General features: G+C 34.4%; 2 protein-coding genes and 1 long non-coding RNA gene across 5 annotated transcripts; 2 read left to right on the plus strand and 1 right to left on the minus strand.

The window, feature by feature from the left end:
* The first annotated feature begins 3,820 nt into the window (after positions 1–3,820).
* Positions 3,821–6,704, plus strand: LOC110892176. Of its 3 annotated transcripts, none has more exons than XR_002565894.2 (4): positions 3,821–3,955; positions 5,431–5,515; positions 5,752–5,847; positions 6,491–6,704. It is a non-coding gene; the product is annotated as an uncharacterized LOC110892176 (long non-coding RNA). The 3 variants fall into 3 exon arrangements; XR_002565893.2 differs by having other exon boundaries at positions 5,766–5,847; XR_002565892.2 differs by having other exon boundaries at positions 5,431–5,847.
* A 3,701-nt stretch (positions 6,705–10,405) lies between these two features.
* Positions 10,406–12,152, plus strand: LOC110888496 (KDEL-tailed cysteine endopeptidase CEP1). Its single transcript, XM_022136021.1, has 3 exons — positions 10,406–10,423; positions 11,629–11,769; positions 11,892–12,152. Exons 1-3 carry the CDS (start codon positions 10,406–10,408, stop codon positions 12,150–12,152), a joined length of 420 nt encoding a protein of 139 aa, XP_021991713.1.
* Positions 12,153–16,558: 4,406 nt separating this feature from the next.
* LOC110890623 (39S ribosomal protein L28, mitochondrial) lies at positions 16,559–19,870 on the minus strand. Its single transcript, XM_022138232.2, has 2 exons — positions 19,555–19,870; positions 16,559–17,240 (listed from the first exon to the last, which is right to left on the minus strand). Exons 1-2 carry the CDS (start codon positions 19,752–19,754, stop codon positions 16,820–16,822), a joined length of 621 nt encoding a protein of 206 aa, XP_021993924.1. The 5' UTR covers positions 19,755–19,870; the 3' UTR covers positions 16,559–16,819.
* Between the last annotated feature and the right edge of the window lie 4,400 nt (positions 19,871–24,270).

A 24,270-nucleotide genomic window follows, 5' to 3' on the forward strand; every position in this document is an offset into this window, starting at 1 on the left:
TCGCGTAGAACGCGTTTGAAACGCCTAACATCGTGACCATAAGGTATAACCTGGGAAGGTTATTCCCTATACAACTATGGTCACCTAATGTGTTTGGTCGGATCCTAAAGATCGACCAAATGGGTCGGGTTCGAAAGTATAAGCGATTGTTTAGATCGCTTACCTTACGACCCTATATAAGCACTATACTAAAAGTGACGAGCTAAGCATGTTTAGAACATGCTTAACTAAGTTTAGAAAACAGGTTTGGTATCAAAACAAATGGTTTTGATACTCACGAGTAGTTTGGTTACAAAATACGCAAGAATGCGCATTTTGGCCGAAACTACGACTCGTCACTGAGCCTAGATAACGTGGTAATCAGTAGGTATAGTCACTACGGACTATAACCATCGTGATCATGCTCACGTTATGAAGTTCCAACGAACTTCATGTTGACCATAAGCTGGTCAACACGGAAAGTCAAACAAAGTTTGACTTTAGCACTAGAAAGCGATTAAAAGAACGAAAGAACACTTACGAAGGGTCCCCGAAAGCTAAACTTGATCCATGAGCTCAGGTATGAAGCAATGTCATCAACTTAGAGCTCTTTGATCAGTTTTGTGGGTTTTAACACAAATGTGGGGGGGGGTATTTATAGGAAAAGCAAAACCGTTAGGATCGTTTCTTGAATATCGTGCCATGATCTCATCCGTACACTTGTCAAGATGTTGTGGTCTCATATAATGACCCTAACTCCAGAGATTGTGAAAGGGCATTGCCCTTTGGAGTGATTGAAAGGCCAAAATCATCAAAAAACGAGTTTCTGCATCTACAGGGCTCACGCGGCCCGCGTCAGGATATACACAAAACTCAGGAGGGCCGCCTGGCCTTGTCTGATCAGCACAACTTTCAGAAATGACAGTTTTAGTCCCTGTTGCATATTTAAGCCATTTCCAACACTTCTAAGGCCCGTAAAGCCAACTTTAATGCCATAAAATGATGCCTAAACATTGTGTACATGAAACATGCTCAAAAATATTCCGGATGTCAGTTCGTTTGGTCGTACGAACGCGATGTTCGCTTAATTACGACGGAATGCGCATAAGTGCGAAAAACGATCCAAATGACGCGACGAATGGATTTTTCTTATGCCAAACACTAAAATAAATTATTTTAGTGCTTACATAAATTTTTGGATGTCCGGATGTTTTCAGAATGTGAGTTATGCGCGAAAGTGCAAACTTGTGCACTTTTTGACACTTTTAGTCCTTGAATGATCCAAAAGTTTATTTTAGCACACCGAACACCTCAAAGCCTATTTCTAAGCTATGGAGAGGATATTTATGGCATGTTTAACTTATGGGCATGTTCCGGAATGTCTGTTTTAGTACGAATCGGCATACTTTCGTAGTTTGTCAAGTTTAGTCCCTGTAAGCGAATTAACTTGTTTTTGCCATACCAAAGCCTTCAAAACTTATTTCTAAGTTATGTAAAGGTTATTTAAGGTATGTTAAGTATATGTTGATGTTCCAGAGTATTTGTCGCATTTAAACTGAGCACGTTTACGCACCAGTTTGCGTATAATTCTCCAGAAAGCGATATAAAGTTTGAAATTGAACAAGAATTGATATGTGCAAAAGATACACATATTTATACAAGATCCCAAGTATGAAATACAATATTTCATCGGCTTGGCATTTGTTTGATGGTCGCGGTGACACAGGTGTCACATGTACTTACACTCGAACCCGGAGAATGCAAACATGAAAAATGATTAGGATATGCTTTGGAAGGGAGTGTACTTGCACTCGAACCCGGGAAATGCAAATATGCCTCTTAACGGGCCGTTTTTGTAAAACGTCAAACTCGAGGATAAAGTCGGAATATAAAAATGAAGCTAGGTCTTAATGCATACCGGGAGGGTTGCAATAATAACGACTTCGGTAAAACACCCGGTCTATGGGTAAAAAAATTTAACACATGCGTAGACCGAGAAACGGGAACTCGGATGGAAGGTTAAAAGACTCGGGTTTTTGAGTCATAACAAAAAGACGACAAGATAATGTAATTAGAAATTTTGAATAAATTATGTTCAACTATTTTTAAGTTGAACGGGTTGAATATAATATTATGCCGGATGGCATGAGTAAACGCAAGCGGGATAATGGTAACGTTAAAAGCAAAAGAGTAATGAGCCCGGTAATGGGACATAACCAAATAAGAATATATGCAAATCAAATAACAGTAAGCATAAGAAGAACTGACGCATAAATGACGTGAGAAGTCATAAAATCGGAAAATTGTCCGAAAGAAAACAATTGTAGCCACGAAACTACAATTAAGGTTAACGGAATCTAAGCTTGAAACCAAATGATTCTTCAAAAAAAAAACAGGGTGCCTTAACACCAAACATGTATTTTAAGAATAACATGAGTAAGGAGTGATCTACGGGATCAACATAATCTTTAGGGCTATAAACAAATGAAAGGTCTTCGAGACTAAAACGACCCACGGGTCATGATTAGAAAGGAGTTATAAGGACTTCGCCCTAAAGAGGTGAAAGCCTAATCAAAATAGCCCATAAGGCTAAATGATAAAAACCTACGGGTTAATTAGATAAAGCGAGGGAATCGGTTGAGAAACCCGCATAAAACTAAGACTGTAAAAGAATAAATTATGGACTGTCAATATCCTGGTATGGATAATTAACAAAAGTTAAAGAGAAGATCCTAAAACTAAAACCTTGGTTTTTAGTAAGAAACAACGTTTTTACAAATATAAATTCTAATAGGAATTTAAATAGTAAGCATGAAGGATACAAGTCTTGACACTAATAGGCGCAAGACGATATATTCGAAAAGAGATGTTCTCAAAAAAATGAAAGGTTGATATGAATTGAACATGATGTGACACGATCACGGTCAAGAAATGCAATGTGAGGTAAAATCACATTATAACCAAGCGAGCGGTAAAAAGTAACTGGACTAATAAGTCTAGTTAGTGAGACCGGTTAAGGTCAGCGATTCAAATCAAGAAATTTGGTTTGCGTGTAAGCGGTAGATTCGGTATAACTGAACCGAACAAATAAATTTGAAAACAAAAGAATTTGTTGCTAAAGGTGAAAAGTTTCACTAAAGACCTTTAAACGGGTCAAAAGTAACGGATTCATAAAGAATTCGATAGTATATGAAAGCGATGGGTATCGCTAAGTTAACTAAACTAGTGGAAATAACGAGATTACGTTATTTCAAGTTGCACTATGTCGTATGAGATGCGTAGACAATTAGTGACCAAAAAGATGTTACCATACTTATCTGGTAATGCTAACAATTGCTTAAAAGTATAAGTAATGCTTAAAAGATTTCTCGGATCAAATACATTGAGTTTAAACTCAATGAATTATGTAAGAAAAGGTTTCGAGGACGAAACCTCTCTAAGGGGGGTAGACTTGTAACACCCCAAAAAGGGGTTTGGTAATCAAACTCCGTTAATACTAAAAGACGGGTAAAGTACCGTTAGTACTAAAAATAACCCGGTAAATATTTGGATTTAAATAAGAAATCCTAATATTAAATACAAGCGAATCAAAGTTTTAAGGAATTGATTTTATAAGAGCCCGAGTTAACGGGACTTAAAATAAAACAGGTTATAACTCCCGGGACCCACTAAGTAACTAGGAATATCAACCTAGTTAGTTAAGTGTTTTAAAATAATGAAGGAACTTGATTATGTAACCTTTTTATAACCTTTAGAAACTAGAAGGACTAAAAGGGTTAAGTGTGAAAGTAATTATTATTAAAACAACAAATCAAAAACCCCAAACACACATTTTGGTCGTGATTTACACAGGAGCAAAAAGGGATTCTTGATCAAAACCCTAAATCACAAGAAATTCAGCCAAATCAAGGGAAATGAAGCTAGGAAATTGGGGCTTTAACTAAAATCATGATCACCCAGCTTAGGGGATCACAAGGTATGTTGAATTTTGAAGTTTGGTGATATTTTGAAATTTTGATGAACATGCATGAATGAAATTCTGGAATGAATGTTGAATATATGAATGATATTGAGTTGAAACAATGTCTAAGAACAAATCCTAGTTGATAATTTGACGAATTAGTGATGAAAACTATGAAATTGATAATCACCCATATATGTGTTAAGTGGGTTTTTAGAACAAAGTGATGAACACAAGGATTTGTATCCTAGGTTGTGAAAAAATTGATGTTATGATGCAAGATTGATATTGTTCATGAGTGCTAGACATAAGGGTTTGATTTAATGATTGAAATTTGGTTAAAAAGATTAGCCATGAACAAAATAGAAGAGGTATAGAAATCGTGCTCGCTTGGTGTTTGTTAAAATGCCTAAACAAATGTTTATATGTTGAAATTATGAAAGAAACACATAATTGGCTAACTTGACTAATTTCGTGGGATATGTAATAGTACGGGTTTTAAACATGATGGTGTATGAGAATCACCAAATAGCACTTGAATATATGTAAATTTTAGTTCTAGTTCTTAATTTGACAAAGATGAAGTTGAGAAGATGGTAAAATTAGGATTCATATGATGACTTCTTGAAATAGATGAGGTTTTGACATCACGTAGCCTACAATAATTGTGCTATAGGTTTCTAACCATTACCAAGAGTTTAATAAGGGTTATAGCCATGGAAATGGGTTGCATTTGATGGTTTGGGTCGAATTTGAAAGGACCATAAACATGATTTTCGTAGCTTTTTATATGTATTTTGACTAATCTTAAAAAAATCATATAAAATCAACCGTTTATCCGATTTGGGTGTTCTATACCTTTTCGGATAGCTTATGAAGTAAATATTTACTGTTTTCAATCATAAGAAATAAATGTGGTTGTTGAATAGGCCAAATAGGTGAATTAAAACTGCTGTTCAGAACTTGAAAGATGTTGAAAAATGAAAATATAGTTGTTGAGCTGATTTTATAAAAATCATATAAAATCATAGAAAATTCGTTAGAAGGTGTACCTTATATGCTTGCGAAGGTATTGGAGCGTTCTACGATCCATCTTCGAACATGTTGATCTAATTCAGATTTTAAACGGGTCAAAATGGTCAATTACAGCAGCTGAATAGAAAATCGCTGCACATAAATAATGTTCTTATTAACCAAGAAAAAGGCATAGGATTGTATATACTTGCTTTAGGCATGAATTATTGATTGTTGGGAATAAATAGCACTTTATGTGACATGCTTAAAGTGTTTAAAATCACTTACTAACTAGTTGTATAAGTAACTTCACTAACGGGTCAAACGATTAGTGAATGAAAAGAATTATGGTATGAAACTAGTTGTTGAATATATGGCATGCTTTGATTGATAAGTGTGTAAAAAAAGGGTTCCATAGGGTGATGGCCATTATATAGAATGACCAATCTAACCATCTTATGGATGTTATGATATAGTTGACTCTAAACAAGCTAGGTAGGAGCTTGGAAAGGAACGGGTCAAACAGATCATGGATGCGAAGAATGTTTGCGCGGACGCGAGGTAAGTAAAGCTTACACCTATTTTTTTAGCATACGTATTTATTCTATAGGTGATAAATACATCAATAGATCATGTTTGAATTATGGGTTCCTACACGAAACGAAATGGGTCGGAACGAATAAAAACGTTTAAAAACATGATTTGTAATAAATATAATTGTTTGGTCGTATAGACCAAATGGGTCAAATGATGGTGATAACATCATATGACCATATCGACTAATGCTGGTTGTTAAGTCATATGTTTACAGGAACGAATAGAATTTTGGATAATTGCGTCATCATAGAATATTGAATTAATAATAGCAAGGCATAAACGTTGACTGGAGCCAGGTACGCCTATATATATAGATTTATAGTTAAAAGTGTTTAACTTCCCTTCACGGGTCAAAAGGAGTAGATAGGTAAAACGGGTTAAGAATTCATAAGAAACCCGTAATTTGAACCTTGCACATTAGTAAATTGATATAACGTGATATGCATGACATTTTGAAAAGGTAATAAGCAAGTTTGTTTGATAAATCATGAACGGGTCAAAAAGTGTCATAATTGAATTTCAAGCCGAGAGCTTGAAAGTTAAAATTTTGTGAATTTAAATCCTGGATTTTAACTCCATATGATGGAGGATCAAATTACAATCACGTAGGAAGAAACGCTAGGTCAAACGGACAAGCGGACTAAAAGTTATGAAGGTTTACGTTTTAGAAAACGGCAAACTTGGAAAATCCTGCAGAGGCCACCGTAAGTTACGGTAGATACCGTAACTTACGGTAGCCTTAAGGTCTCTATGCCACACACCCACTGCTTTACGGTAGGAGAATCAACATTCAAGGCTACCGTAAATTACGGTAGCCACCGTAATTTACGGTAGACCCTGTAATAAAAAAATGTATTGTATTCAGTTTTGCTTCCCGGACTCGTTTAGATACGTTTTAAACCCCGTATGATTAAAGCATTTCATGTTTATGAAATGTAGGTACATTTTGGATGCCGAAAGACGATCAAGCTCAACGAAAAACCGAACACGATAAAGATACATGCTTCCGCACATTGCCTCGTCGTAAATTTTAAACGACGAATTCGATTACGCTATGTTGAATAACTTATGATATGTAAAGTTTTAACGAACCCGTATTTTTCAGTGTATTGAAATCTTAATTACCCGTAGATTACACATCTAATTGTTGGTATTTACATGTAAAACCGCTAAAACAGTAACTAGGGTGTTACAGAAATCGGCAGAAAATCGGTGAAAATCCGATGAATTTGCTGTTGTTGTCTCCGATTCAACCTCCTGTGGCTCTGATACCACTTGTTAGGCCGTTATCTCAGGATCTGTTCGAGTAGAACGTGGCTGGATCGATCAGAATCAAGGTGCGGAATCCCTTGATAATGTCACAGAATCAACAACGACAAGTTCAACGTTTAACGTGTCTGAATTCTATTCAAAGATGGTGAAAATACAGAGGATCCGGTAGAAAGTCAGATGAGCAGAGCTTCGCTACAAGTTTAGCAAAAGGTCTAAAAGTTCTAGCACTAACCTGCTATTTATAGGCAATCAGGGAGTGGAGAAGTGTCACCCAATCGGATGGTGATCCGATCGGATGTGATCCGATCGGATGGCCATCCGATCGGATAACATTTGTCGTTCGACGGATTTCACTTTTAAATTACAGCACCGTTCCCTGAGTTGTCTTAACACATACATACATGTTCATACATATACAAAAATACATACACAACACAAAATACACAGGACTCGATGCAGACGGAAGCTACAGATATATGTACTAACAACTGTGTTAGTGTTAAAGGAAATAAGTGTAACATTTTAAAACATTAAGTACAAAACTCATCAATTTTAAAGCTAAAGGACACCGCTTGAAATTGAGTATAAAGATAAAAGACAAAATTTGAAATTCACTCTAATATTTTATTTGGTTACATCCTTTCATATATATATATACAACTAAACTAAAGGTCTTTCAATATGATGTAATTTTTCAATACTTTGATATAAAACTTAGGTATATCATTAATCCGTCAAATATCAACATAGTATTAGATAATTTGGCCGACTTGATTTTGTTAATATTTAGTCTAAAATTTTACTTATTTCCTTCCGATGATATTTCTACTAAATTTATTATCATATTACTTTACTATTTTATAACTTTATTGGATTGAGGTTTTTCTTTTATTTTGTTTGAGTTTTATTTAATTTAAACTAGTATTAAATAGCCCCTGTGTTGTGGCGGGGGCGAGAATTAATGTCACACTACTGTTAGCGACCACCGACACTGAAGTTGCGACGTGTTAATGCGAATAAATTAAATCGAAACGTAAAACATAGAATAAAATAACTAAGTTGATCTAGGACTCGCGCGTTACGATGAACCCGCGTCTATTTTTTCCCGTTTGACAGGTTCATCGTAATCTATATATAATATATATCATTACCACTATACAAACCATAATGCATACATTAAAACAACCATTGCATCAATATGTTGCAAATTATATTTATACAAAATTTTAGCTAAATTAATTAGATTATTATAAATAAAAATAATTTACAAATAAAACAACACAACTGTGAATGGATCAAACCGGATTGAATATGGTAAGATAATGAAACCATTATTTGATTAAGGTACAACCACTTAAACATAATTTACAACCATACATGCATACAAAACAGATTGAATTTGGTAAGGTAATGAAACCATTATGTGATTAAGGTACAACCACTTAAGCACAATTTACAACAAAACATGCATAAATTACTTTTTGAGTCCCTGTGTTTTAGGCGTTTTAACCAGTTGAGTCCAAAAGCAAAAAGTTTAACGACCTGAGTCCCCATAAGCATTTTCGTTAACCATTTGAGTCCAAATTTCTAACACTGTTAGTTTTTCATTAAAAGACTAAAATGCCCCTGTATTATATTATTAATATATATAGAGAACCTCAAACACTGAATTCTTTCTCTCTCTTCCTCATCTCTCTCTTTCTTCCTTATATCTCTTAACCACACCGCCACCACCGTCACCGTCACCGTCGCGCCACCACCACACCATCACCTAACACCTTCTAGATCTGAATTCTGCAAATAATTTCAAACCTAATTCCGGCATCCTATGCACAACAATGAACGTCTGCAAAATAGTTCAGTTGGTTCAGTCATGCATTTCATCGAACAATTACTAGCAGTTCTTGAAAAAAAACAATTTGTTAATCATAACAAAAACATTAAATAATGCCTCAATTTTCAAAATTTTACAAACCCAAATCGTTAATTTGTCTTTTAATCAGACCCACAAAAAATGTTATCAAAATCTTAACTTAAGAAACTATTGTTCATTTTCTTCAGAACAACAAACTGAACAATACCATCATAAACGGATCATTTTCTTCAGAACAACAAACTGAACAAAACAATCATTCACGACTTTCAAACTTCAAAAATCATCAAAACAACAAACTTGAACAAAACCCAATTACCAATTCCACTTTCCAATCATAAACGGATCAGATTTCCGGTATGAAGAAGCCCCAAAACTATCAATACGCCATTGAGCGAGTCGTGCAATCGTATCCACTCGATAAGCAGAATCACTCATCCTCACGAAAGCAAGCGCCATCGCGATTTCATGAAAACAGTTGAAGATTCCATCGAACAACAACTGTTCGTGCTTTCCCAGGTATGATTCGGGGGTTTAGCCGTGGGTGGTTAAGGTCGGAGGTGGGTAGTTAGATTAGGGATTCAAGTGAAATGACGGTAAAACGACGGTGAAACGACGATCTCGATCTGGATGCAGAGTTGTTGACGGACGGTGAAACGACGCCGTTGTGGCTGTTGTCGGTGCCGGATTTCTTTTTCCGGTGGAATTAGTTCTTCAGTCCCATGGATGTGACGGATGAAAGATGAATTAAGATGAATTTGAAGTTTGAACAACTGAAAGGATTTGGGGATGGATCTGGGAATATATAAAAGAGAGAGAGTGTGAGAGAAATCTACGAATAATTTATTTTTTTATTTTTTTAATTATAAGGGTATTTTAGTCATTTAATAATACTTAACCAAAAAATTCTATCAGTGTTAGAAATTTGGACTCAAATGGTTAAAGAAAATGCTTATGGGGACTCAGGTCGTTAAATTTTTTGCTTTTGGACTCAAGTGATTAAAACCTATAAAACACAGGGACTCAAAAAGTAATTTACCCTATAAATTTATAAATAATGTACAAACAACCAAAGAAAGGGTACAACTAAAAATAGCATAAACCACAACTAAAGCCAAACTTACAACACCACATTGCACTAACATGTTGCGAATTTATATTTTATAAATTATATATATTGTTAGTGATGGACGATGAATAGTAATTTTAATTTTATAATAGTACATAGCTTTTTATTATTTTTTTATTTTTAATAACATATTTTAAATTTTTTTCCTTTTTTAAAACGATATATTTCCTATACCATTTTTTAATAATTCTTTTTTTTTCTTTTTTTAGAACATATATTATCGATTAATTTGATACTTTTTTAATAATTAATAATTTACGTTTATAAGTTTTTCTAAAAACTTAAGTACGTAGTTATGCTTGATTTTTTCCTGAACATTCCGTTATAAGTTTTGTTAAAAACGAAATTGTACTTATTATAAAGTATTTATTTATCATAAAACGATACGATGATAAACTAAACCGTTCTAATGGTTTGGCTTTCTAAACAACATGTTTTATTTTCAAATTACGTTTGTTTTACATTATCATTTGATCGGTTTCGCCGCAACACGCGACGACAAAAAAAACTAGTATATATTAATATATAAGTAGACTATCTTGTTATATATAGATATTTCTTTATAATAATGTTGTAATACATGAATTCAGGTATCTGTGTTAGTATGTATTCATCTAATGTTGTTTTGAAAGTTGACACTTGCTGTTAGATTATTATTTGAATACTGAAACTCGTTAGTCAACATGGACATTAGGGGATATGAATAGAATATTTATCAAAACTTTTTCTAGAAGAGTTAATTACTATTTTCGTCTCCGTGGTTTGTCAAAAATCACTATTTCAGTCCATTAGTTTAAAAATTGCGATTTCAGTCCCTGTGGTTTCACTTTTGTAACCATTTCAGTCCCTGTGGTTTCACTTTCGTAACCATTTCAATCCATTATTTTGTTAAGTACGGGGATTGAAATAGTTACGAGGTGGATTGAAACGGTTACGAAAGTGAAACCATAGGGACTGAAATCGCAATTTTTAAACTAATGGACTGAAATAGTGATTTTTGACAAACCATAGGGACGAAAACAGTAATTTACTCTTAAATATTAGATTGTTGAACTTAATATTAGTTTTGGCTGAGACAATAAGTTCTACCTGACCAGACCTGAATTTAATTGGATCATTTTTTAATATTTAGTGATAGACAACCGACCTCAAATGTTCCGCCCCCATGAAAAGAAAATATGAGTCAGCCACTGCCATCAATTGTTGTTACCAATTATCACACCAATCCATATGCATGGTTGTAAAACAAGGTCTTTAAGGCCGAGTACTCTCCGAGTAGTCGCTACAAGGTAGGCTGCCGAGACGACTTTCTTCAACTCCGACTAATTACTCGGAATCGATCAAATGCGGTCAACATCGGCCAAAATCGGATCTAGTAGGTCAATTCGGGCCGAGTTTGACTTAAAATAAAATAAACCATAATTTCTATGCCTATAATATTAAAGAATGAATATCAATTTCACGTATTTTGTTATAAATATTAGTAAATTTATGTTATTTGACATATATTTAATTTCCAAAATCTAATTTCTTTATATTTAACATATAGTTAATTTCCAAATAGTTTCTTTTTCTCCTCTTGGTCCCCGACTTTTCCCTTTTGTTGTCATTTTGATCACATTGTCTAACTCTATCCAAAAACCCCATTTTTAACCAGGGGTATTTTGGAGATTTTCAATTTAAATCTTTCAAGTTGTCATTTTGATCCATTCTTTTTTATATTGAAAAAATAAAGGAAAAATATCTAATTAGTGGGACCCACCGCTACCCTCCCCTTCTCTCTCTAAATCCGTTTAATTGCAGGAGGGTGATGAAGTTATATCAATTGATGGACATGAAGATGTGCCTGTAAATGATGAAGATGCTTTAATGAAAGCAGTTGCAAACCAGGCTGTATCTGTTGCCATTGATGCTGGAGGTTCTGATTTCCAGTTTTATTCACAGGTGATTCAAAACTTATACAAATAAAATCCAGTTTTATTCACAGGTGATTCAAAACTTATATAAATAAAATCTTGAACCATGATTCAAAAAGCGAGATTAGCGTTTTTTACACGATTTAACAGGGAGTTTTTACCGGAAAGTGTGGAACGGAGTTGAATCATGGTGTAGCAGTGGTCGGCTATGATGCAATTGAAGCTGGACTCAAGTACTGGATAGCGAAGAACTCGTGGGTAGGCGAATGGGGTGAGAATGGATACATACGAATGCAACGTGGCGTTCCTGATAAGAATGGGCTCTATGGCATAGCAATGGAAGCTTCTTATCCTGTTAAGAGCTCTCATACAAACCCTTATGGATCACCATTGATCAAGGATGAACTCTAGAATAAGTGAATAACCAAACTCATATCAGCTTATGTAGTGTTCGAATTTGTTATCCAATCTCAAATCGCGACTCATTAGGAACACCATGTTTTGAATATCCTTGTTATATTATTTCCATACGATTTTTCTTATCAACACACAACAAGATATAAAAAATGAATACAAGTGCTAGGTAAAGATTCTAAATTTTGATAAGTCTAGAAAATTTATGTGTTGTTGATAGGTTCGTATAAGAGTTGAATTTAAAGAATTCGGATCTAGAGAGAGAGAGAAAGAGAGAGAGAGAGAGCGCAAATGATGAAGAAGGGGAGAGTAGGGGTGGGTCCCACTAATTAGATATTTTTCTTTTATTTTTTCAATATAAAAAAAAAGAATGGATCAAAATGTCAATTTGAAATATTTAAATTGAAAATCTCTAAAATACCCCTGGTTAAAAATGAGGTTTTTGGATAGAGTTAGGCAATGTGATCAAAATGGCAACAAAAGAGAAAAGTCAAGGACCTAGAGGAGAAAAAAAAACTATTTGGACTAAAATGACAAATTTGGACAAACCTCAGAGACTAAAATAACAATTTACTCTTTTTGTTTAAATGAATTCGTAGTGATAATTATTAAAGGTTGAAAATTTGGCGGGTATGGCAGTTGCCGGGTTACAAGTCAAATTGACATGTTTACCCGATGATCAACCAAACATTAGGACCGGTAAAGCATGTCATGTTGTGTGAATCGATTCGACACGCCATGTTTATCCTCATTAACATTCGAATTTTCCGCAATTTGTAGCCAGGATACCTTTATCAGGGGCAATTTCGGCATTCCTTTTCTCACTAACATTCAAATTTTCCGCAATTAAAGCTTGCTGCTTGGATGCTAATCAGGGAGTCTTCAGTAACCCTCAGGACCAGCTTCAACCAAATCCCTCAAGGTGAAAGGTTCGCCCATCGCCACAATTTTTCCAGCTTCAGCTGCCAGCTCAGCAGCTTTTACAATGGCATCAAGGTTTTGCTTTTTAACTATTGAACCTGAACACGAGTTGTTTAAGTATACTTGTCAGTTTCTTAAACACTAATACGGACATGTTTAATAAGCAAATGGCATGTTGAACCACTTCAGTCTCGTACATAAGATCATTAAATAGGAGTTCAATAACATGAATGACACCGTCTAAAGTTTAAATATGTGTCAACCTGTTAACCTAAGCACGACTATTTTTTTTTTTGTAAAACTACATCCTTACAATAAAAAGTTGTAAATATGTGTCAACCTGTTAACCTATTTAACATGATAAGTTAAACGTGTTATGCTTGTCATAAATGGATTAAGCAGGCTGAACAAGTTGTAAATATGTTTTGTCAACCTATTAACCTATTTAACACGACAAGTTACACATGTTATGCAAGTCATGGATTAGGTAGGTTGAACCTGTTTAGACACGTCTTTAGCCGTGTCATTAACGCATTGGTCCGTTTACCCAGAACACTAACCCATTTAAATTCGTATCCAGTAATGTTTTTTTTTTGGGTAAATGCGCACTGCCCGGCAAACTTGTATAAATACCAGAAAAAATTACACCTTTAACGGGGGCATTCCCCCTGACACGTCACCCAATACAGACGTTGGGGACCAATTATAGGAAATCATACAACCACGACTAGGAATACACAAGAACCTAGCTTTACACAGGGACAACGTCCCAATTCTACTACTCAGGACAATACTATCTCTGTACTTGCAACACGAACCGATTCTGACACGCGGCCCACAAAAACTGGTAATCTTCTGATATTCCCCACCCCACTTGAAATACTCTTGCCTCATTTTATTAGGCTCACGATAACTTTTCCTAATCTAGATGGTATGAGGACCATGCCAAGCATTAGTCACGCCCCAATACCCCCAACCCCAAAAAATTAGCCCCATACGCACAACTATGGCCATATCGAACCCAACCCATTAATTGGGCCTTCAACCGAGTACTCTTGCATAATATACCCACTTGATGGGCCTTCAACATGGAGTAATAAACCCAGCCCAAGATCCATTTAGGCTGGGCCTTCATCAGCAGCAAACAGACAGGACACAGCAAGCAAGTCCAATTCTTGGGCATCATTTTATTACCATAACCGCAGCCCAACATATTAGATAGGGAACGGCCTTCCAGGCGATCTTTACAGCGGCACTACCCGACAAAAGGGCCTTCAACTTCAGCATAGAACCCGGGCTCAGACTACTGCAGTGGGCCCAGGTTTTCGTATCCATAAATCCGCTTAGAATATAGACATATGAGCTTTCATAGGGATTAAATCCAACACAGCATATAGACTTGATCCACACTTTTCCTAGCTTTTCTGCAGCATTCCAAACCTGATGCGTCCAGCTCTTATATTCCCGAAACGTTGTAACAGGCCTTTTAACAAGAGCCCAATGCATCAGGTCCCAAAAGATTTTTACTCAGCTGGATAGATTTGAAACAGACCTTGAAACACCCACTGCAGCATACTGTCAGCAACAAGACCTTTGCAGCAACCAAGAGAACCAGAATGTATAACACCAGCAGCCAGAGCATCTTTCGAACTATCCTGTCCCAACCTAAAATACCCTACTGCAATAACAAGTCAAAACCTGATTAGAAGGCCAAAATAATCGCTTCAGAGGATCGGACTTGGGGATAGGGAGCAAGTAAGGGTACCACCGAAACAACATCTCCCCAAGTCCCTCCGTCCTTATAACTCCCAGGTTTGTGTGCATACCCCTCACACAGCCAAATCCTAACCCCTCAGCAGAGCTCCGCTTAGAGTAGAAACAGAACATACATGGTTGGTGTAGAGAACAAAAACCTACAGTCCAAATGAACAGAGAAGGGAAGCAAGCCACCATATGACACCAAGAATATCTAAATGACGGTTCTACCCTCCTCCCCCTTATATCACCAACCCAACCCATAAAGTCCGGAACCCAAAAGAAATCTGCAAACCTGTACAGCCCAGCCCTATTAACAGCCCACCCACAGAGGGAACCCAATACAACACCAACCCAACCCAGCCCAGCCCATTCCACCCAATCAAGTACAAAAATAAAAACGTATATTTATGTCTCGTGAGGAGATAGATTAAAAAGGAAATCATAGGATGTGTGTTTCGCTTCTCATCTATGCTGATAGCCTCTCTCACAGTTCTCCCACTATCACCAAACCAAAAAAACCCAACCTATATACCAGCACCAGAGCCTGACTGAAGCATTCATCAACATGGGCTCATAATTGGGGATGGGGTTTTTTTATCCACTGGACATCATGAAGGTCCCAAACACGAGCTGCTTTCACTGTAGCTGCAGATTTGGCCATGGAGAGCCCCATCAGTCTTAAGCGAACAGCATCTTTGATCAATTCTAAAACTTCATTCTCAGGTCTGGCACGCAGCTCCTGAAATCTGATGTTTCTCTCCTGTCAAATATAACAAACAGCAGCACCAACCGTGAGACGACTAATGATACTCCAAATAGCATTTGTGTTAGGAAGAGAACACATATGCTCAACAAACTGAGGCCAGCTATGCCAAATGTTACCCCATTCTGTGAATGACTTAAGATGATGCCAAATTGACCTAGAGAACGGGCATTCAAAAAACAGATGGGCATGTGAATCTGGAACTTCTTCACACAAACTGCATCTCATGTTATTTGAACTAGCCCAGTTGCCAATAACGTCATGTGTTTTTAATCTGTTTTTTAACGCTAGCCATAAGATAAAAGCGTGTCAAGGAATATTCTGGCTAAACCAGACCAGCTTAAACCACGGAACCTCATCACCCTCCTCTCGCAGGTCCATCCAAACATTACTAACAGAGAATTGGGTCAAGTCACCATTAGAGGTCTTCCACATCACTTTGTCCGGCGTATTCGGTTGAGTAGCAAACTAGCAATACATGGCATTTGGAACAAACTAGGAAAACGGTTGTGCCAATCCTCCGGCCATTTCCACTCACCATTGGAAATCACATCAGCAACTTTGCTGTGCCTCCTTCACATATAACTCTATGAGAAATAGTGTCGCTCAGAAGACCAGATTGGTGCCAGTTATCAAACCACACAGAGGTGTTGTTACCATTGCCGATTACGTGCACTATATGGTTCCTGAGTATAGACCGACATTCCTGAATTTCCTCCAACCCCAACAGGTGTCTTCTTTACTATTAAACTCCCAGAAATTACTCTTTGCCAACCTATAAGTATGAATCCATTTCACCCAAAGGGAGTCCTTGTTAGTAATAATGTTCCAGATATCTTCATTTTTAGTCATGTCATTAACGTGTTGGTCCGTTTACCTAGAACACTAACCCGTTTAACTTCGTATTAAGCCATGTTAGCATCATGAAACAAAAGATATCATCATCTAATGACACAAGGTACAAAAATTAGCATTCAAGTAAAAAAAAACAGAAAAAGCTGGCAAAAGAAAACAAGTTCACCTAAATAGTTTCCATAAACCAAGAACCGAGTTATACTTCTTACCTTAAACTCGTATCTGCTACTAATACAAAAGCTTATTACACCACCGCCTCGTTTACAAATTCAAAAACACAAGCCGAAACCTAATCCTACTCAAAATCCCGGGTCAACCCAACTCGGAACCATAACTCACCGGGCCCCACTCATATTCAAACAACCGTTTACGAATTAGCAACGAGTTCCTCATGATGATTTGCTTCACCATCTTCACTCGCCTCCTTGATTTGTGCAACTTTTGGACTCCAACCATACGCGATCCTTCTTGCATCCCTACGCGCCACGCGTTGTTCAATTCTCATGTCTTTGAATTCTTCTGCAAGCTTGTTTTCTTCTTCTTGTGGGAAGAAAACAACTTCCATGTTTCCGAGCTCTTGATACATTTTCTCGATTTTAGATTTCCATAACAGCCCCATTTCGGTGTCCATTTTCTTGTACGGTGTCTTTAGTAGATACTCATCGATGCCCCCTGCTTTGTCTATGCAACGAAGTGCGTGTGTTGTAACTTTTACGCGAATGTGGCGGTCGAGAATGTAACTGAAAAGACGTTTTTCTTGTACGTTGGGCTTCCAGTTTCTTCGAGTCCTGTTTAATTACAATATTACCCAAGTAACACGATTTAGTATTAGTATCATAGTTCATAATTTGTTGCAAGAAGAAAACAAGCCGTATGCAAAAGGAATAGCAATGCCGTATTCCATTTTTGAGGCAATTTATAAATATTCCAGTGAGACGTTCAAGTTTAGTCACCGACATTTTAGTCATCGAAGTTTGTAAAACTGTTGTAGTTAGTTTAGTCATTTGACTGCTGTGCAACCGATGTTTTTAAATTTTCTTTAACATGACATGTCAGAAACTTTTTAAGAGAAAATACACATCTGCCTACAAGTCATCAAAGAAACCGGTTTAACAAGTTACCTGGTAACCACATGACCAATTGGCATAATTTTACAAACTTGAATGACTAAAACAAACGGCGTTGTCTTACAAACTTGAATGACTAAAATAAGTGGCATGGTCTTACGAACTTTAATGACTAAAATAAGTGCCATGCTTTTACAAACTTAAATGACTAAAAACACACAAACAATAGAACTAGCAGTCGTGGTTTTAAAAACCGAGAAGTGCACCAAGGCGACATGGTCTAAAACCGAGGTGCAAAGCGCAAAAGCCGTGAGCTTTTCGTACGCCAGGCGCAAGTGATTATATAATTTTTTTTATATATCTCATTGGCTTTTAGCATCCCCTACAAAAAATTTAGCTATAAGTAAGCTTAATATATGTTTTAACATGTAAAATACCTACATGTACAACCTAAAAAGCCTGCTGTACAACATTCTGCTGGACTAAAAAAGGCCCTGTACATGAGGCACGCTCCTCACCTGTGCCTCGGGCCAATTTTTTTGCCAAATAATTGCGCCCGCCTCACCTGCGCTTCATGTAAAATAGTCACCTTATGTCACCCACCCAAAGCGCAGCCCTTTGCGCCTAGGCAAACCTCAAGCTCGCTTTTCTTAAACCAAGCTAGCAGGTCAAATTCTCTCTATTCACTAATTATACATTTAAAGTAGATAACTGTGAGATCCACATAATGCATGCCACTCATACTTTTTGCTTTAACTGTGTTACATAAAGCAGTTCTAGGTTATGTACTGAACAAGTGAACATGCCCCCATATATATACACGTATACATTCTTGGTTTTCTTTATTCTATAGCAGAGTAATATTTTTCTTTTAAACAGCATGCGTAGGTATACCCTCTATTATCTAGGCTCACCCAGGCACGCACCTAGGCCCACTGCCCACTGCCCACTGCAGCCTTCTCGCTTCGCTTCAAAAGACCCACTTTCAGGCCCTCTGGCGCATTTTTCAGGCCAAGTTCCAACGAAACTCTGACCAAAAACTGTGTGAACAGATTTAAAGTTTTAAACATGCCTAAAACAATTATAATAACCCTAAACAGGCCTGAAATCAACCTAAAACTACCCTAAAAAGCCTAAACATGCCTAACCCCCCACCCCACCCCCCACCAAAACTGTAATTTTACACTATACGCCTCACCTAAAACAGCCCTCACTTTTTAAGCGCCTCGCACCACCTTTTGCGCCTTCGGCAACTATGGATATACCAATGTTAACATCAGTACCTAACAACTAAGTAGTTAATGCGGTAAAATATCGGTCAAGGACCGATATTTGAGATTTCGGTTATTGCGGTGGGATAACGGTGGGACATTGGTAACTTTAAAATCATGCTAAATTTATATATATAAAACTTTAACACTAATAATTCAGTATACTCTCCTAAGTCCTACCATTAACAAATTAACCTTTTGCAACTTGCAAAACACTAACAATTGTAGCAAGTAGGAACTCAGTAAGACTTAAAACACTAACAACTAACAATTAAGACTTAAAACTCTAATAGCAACAATAAGAAGAAAAGCGAATGGTAGAAGTAAGAAGAAAGGTACTAATATCGGGAAAATCGGTGATATATCAGTCAAATATCGGTCCAATATCGTTCAAATATCGGTCAATATCACCGATATTATCGGTCAATATCACCGATATTATCGGTACCGATATTCTGACTGATATTTTGTACCGCTATCTCGGCAGGGGACTGATAACCGATATATCACTGATATATCGGGATATTAACTACATAGCCTAACAAAACATATCACTTTTGCAGCAGAATCACTCACAAACTGCATAATTTACCCTACACATACAACTGCTTATACACTAATCATCAGCTTATTAACCAGCCTCACATATATAAAAACAAAACACAAGTTTTGTTCAATCTTCATCTTTAAACACAACTTATACAAATTAACATCAAACAAAGTTATATCTAATAACCAATTAGAGATTTAGAACATGTACTAACTTGTTTCCACCTTTCTCGCTGACTTGATTACCGAACTGAATATGCCGGCCGGCGTAAATTCCACGGTGAGCTCTGCTCATCACCACCTTACTCTCCGGCAAACTCTTCTTCAAAGATTCTTTCACTCCGGGATTCAAATTCTTCTCGCCGCCTATTTTCTTCATGATTTTCTTCACCATTTCCTTCGATCTGAACGCCATTTGATTCAATTTATGTGTTCGTGTTGTTGAATTTATGCCGGTCTGTTCGGATCAGAGAGGATACGTTTGAATATTTGGGGGTTTAGGGTTTCTTGAAGGTTAGAAATTTCACTACATGTATGTATCTATTACATGTATGTATCTATTAGGATTGTTTATCGAATCGAATATCAAATTTTCGAATTATTTCAATCGAGTTTTTCGAATAATTTTTATTTTTTCTTGAATTCGTATTCGATTCGAATTCGATTAAAACCTATCGAATTCGATTCGAATTCGTATTCGAATAAAAAACCCAATTAGTATTCGACTCGTATTCAATTAAATTTCGAATTCGAATCGAATTCGAATAAATTCGATTTAATTCGGATTCTTTAAAACATATAAAAAACTATCAAAATGAAACATAAATTTTAAAGCAGCCATAAAGCACGATATCACATTAAAATGTTTCAAATAAAGTACCACAAGTCTAAAATTAAAACGAGAAGTCGGGAATAATCACTTCACATTACAAGTTAATATTTTTATAGTTAGAAATCTATTGATAGATTTGTTACTTAGGTTTTACTTATGGGTCATGTAGTGGGTTTGGTAATGGGTAATTTTAATACTTAGAAAATTTTTTGAAAATAATTTATAGTATAGCTTAATAAAAGTTATATATGTATTATATAAAAAATAATAAATAAAAATGTATAATTTTTATTCGAATTTCGAATCGAATCGAATTTGAAATTATAAATTCGTATTCGCTTCGTATTCGATTTACTTGACTCGAATTGAATCGAATTCGAATTCGAATTCTTATAATCGAAACGAATTCTTGATAATCGAATCGAATTTAAACGAATTTCGAATTTTTTTCGAATTCAAAACGAATCCTGAACACCCCTAATATCTATTATTAAAGTACATGAACTGTCCTTGGTTTAGTAGTTATATACACATTATGCTCTTTTAAGTTTTTCATGTGTTTTCCATTTGGTTTTACTACAAAAACTAAACTATCACAAAAATAAAACAAAATGAATGAATTCGATAGAAAGGGTTGTCTTGTTGTTAAAGATCATGCTCCCTTCGTATTAGTTGTAACATATTTGTGTTTTATTATCATAAATACTCTAACTAGGATATAACCCCGTGTATTACACGGGTTGAGTAAATAAATTTATATACTAAATAATAAAACATTATATCTTTAAAAAATTTCTTTATTGCACGGGCTGAATAAATATAATTTTATATATTAAAAAATAAAAGCTTATATATATAAGAACCATATTGTACGGGTTGAATTAATGTAATTTTATATACCAAATAAAAAATTATATCTTTAAAGCCACATGTATTACACGGGTTGAATAAATGTAATATTGTTTGCCAAATAATAAAATAATACATCTTTAAAAAACCTCATTTATTACACGAGTAAAATAAATGTAATTTATTATACCAAATAATAAAAAAGTTAGTAAATGTAATTTTGTATGGTGAAAATAAAAATATTTAATATATTAATACAAAGTTTGGTTTTCGTGATAAATAATTTGTTTTATTTAAAATGTTTTAAATTAACAATTTACAATTTCGGATAATATCTTATTAGAAAAATAGAAGAATGGTATTCAAAATTTAAAGTAGGATAAAATTTAATATTAGCTTATTATTCATTTATTTATTTAATTAATATAACATATGTTTGGAAGTGAGGCGAGAAAATCATAAAATAAATACCTACAATGAACAACATTGTCACACATTAATATTTTATTATATAGTATAGTATAGATAAAAATTTAGATTGATATAAATAGATTATTTTGTTGTAGCAAAATTTGTTAACGAAGTCTCAATAAATTTAACCCATTATTTAAAACTCCGTAAATGTATAAATGATAAATAATATTAATTAGAGTAAATTACGATTTTGACCCCTGTGGTTATATCACTTTTACCCTTTTAGCACAAAATTTTTTTTTAACATCTAAGCCCTCAACGTCTTTTTTTCTAGCCCTTTTGGCCCCTAACACTAACCCAATCCATTAAATGTTAGGGGCCAAAAGGGTTAGAAAAAAGACGTTGGGGGCCAAAAAGATTAGAAAAAAAGACGTTGGGGTTCAGATGTTAAAAATTCTTTTTGGGCTAAAAGAGTAAAAATGATATAACCAGAGAGTCTAAAATCGTAATTTACTCTATTAGTTAAATAAATAAGAGTAAATTATGATTTTGGCCCCTGTGGTTATATCACTTTTACCCTTTTAGCCCAAAAAGTATTTTTTAACATCTGAGCCCTCAACATCTTTTTTTCTAACCCTTTTGGCCCCTAACACTAACCTCATCCATTAAATGTTAGGGCCCAAAAGGGTTACAAAAAAGACGTTGGGGGCCAAAAAAGATTAGAAAAAAGACGTTGGGGTTCAGATGTTAAAAATTCTTTTTGGGCTAAAATAGTAAAAGTGATATAACCAGAGAGTCTAAAATAGTAATTTACTCTATTAGTTAAATAAATAATATTATAAATGAGAAGGAGATTAAACTAAATTATAATTATCCATAAGAAATTAAACTAAATAATATTTAGTAGTAGGATTATCTATAACTAATTAAAAAAGATTAAACTAAAATAATACTTATCTATAAAACATGGCCTAATATGATGAAAAGTGTCCGCAAAATGGTTTCTTTTATGATATAGTATAGATTGTCTAGTGTTGATAAAAATTGGAATTGGAATCCCTATGGGAATTGGAATTCAAATTGGAATTTGATGGATTCCTTTGAAATCCATATATGTGTTTGGTTGATAAATGTATTAATGGAATTAGAATTTAAAAATACCTAAAAAGACAAAATTACCCCTAGTTATAAACAATTGGCAAAAGTTTTAAAAATAACTATCTTAGATAAAAATTTAAAAAAATTCTAAAAAATCCAAAAAATTATAAAAAATTATAAAAATTCTAAAAATTCAAAAGTATAAAATAATTAAAAAATATAAAAATCTAAAAAATAATAAAAAATCCTAAAAATTCAAAAAAATCTAAAAAATAATAGAAAATCCAAAAAATTCTAAAAAATCAAAAAAAAATCTAAAAAATAATAAAAAGTTCAAAAAATTCAAAAAAATCAAAAAAATTCTAAAAAATCAAAAAAATTTCAAAAAATAATAAAAAACCCTAAAAATTCAAAAAAATCTAATAATTAATAAAAAATCCAAAAAACTCTAAAAAATAAAAAAAAAATCTGAAAAATAATAAAAAAATCCAAAAAATTTATAAAAAATCGAAAAATTTAATTTTTTTGATTTTTTAGAATTTTTTGGATTTTTTTTATTTTTTGGATTTTTTAGATTTTTTTTGTTTTTTTTTATAATTTTTTGGATTTTTTATTATTTTTTGATTTTTAAGAATTTTTTAGATTTTTTATTATTTTTTTTATTTTTAAAAATTTTTTTGGATTTTTATTATTTTTTTGATTTTCGAATTTTTTGATCCGTCAGAGTTTTTTGGATTTTTTAGATTTTTTATTATTTTTTTGATTTTTTAGAGTTTTTTATTTTTTAGAATTTTTTGATTTTTTAGAATTTTTGGATTTTTCAGAATATTTTGGATCTTTTATTATTCTTTTTATTTTTAGAATTTTTTGGATTTTTTTAATTTTTTAAATTTTTTTATTTTTTAGAATTTTTTGGATTTTTTTATTATTTTTTTGGATTTTTTAGAATTTTTTTATTATTTTTTGGTTTTTAAACAAAAATGAAAGAGGCAAGGGGTTATTTCCGTAACTTTGAAAACATTCCCGTGGTTTTTTATAATTTCCTTTGAAATTTAGAAGGAATCTGAATTCCATTAAATAAGGGATTTTGTTGGAATTGAAATCCAATTCCCTTCAACTAATTTGTCCAACCAAACACACAAAAGATTGTAATTCAAATTCCAATTCCCTTGAAATCCTACGGATTCCTGTCAACCAAACAGGCTCTTAGAGTATTTATGATCGCGTTTGTAATGGGCTTCCGGATCCTAGGTGGCGTGAGGGAGAAGAAAAGGAGGAAGATGGAGGATGTCTGTTTTCCAAATGCAAACGGATGTGAAATGTGAGGGGAATGGATGAGAGACTAGTAGGGCCGTCCAAACAGTTCGTTGTTCGCCTGTAAATTGCTCGTTCGATTTGAGGCTTTGTTGTAAACAAGTCGCTCTGCTCAGTTCAGTTTGTAAACGAGCCAAGCATGAGCAAAGGTCCGCTCGGCTCGGCTTAAATTATTATTTTTAATTAGTATATAAACATAGAAATGGGTTCAGGAGAAAACGATTTGAAGTGTGAAAACGGTGAGAACAATTTTCAGTCACAAGATCTTTGTGATTTGTGGCTAAGATGATGCGGTGACATTTTTTAAATAATGGGAACCTTAGAACTACTACGAGGGGTAAAGTTGGAAGATCCAAACAAGGGTGCACATGCTAATCACATGTCATTTTCCCCGTTCATATTTAAAGTCAATAACCTTTTTATA

This window comes from Helianthus annuus, chromosome 11, assembly GCF_002127325.2.
Source record: "Helianthus annuus cultivar XRQ/B chromosome 11, HanXRQr2.0-SUNRISE, whole genome shotgun sequence".
NCBI classification, from domain to species: domain Eukaryota; kingdom Viridiplantae; phylum Streptophyta; class Magnoliopsida; order Asterales; family Asteraceae; genus Helianthus; species Helianthus annuus.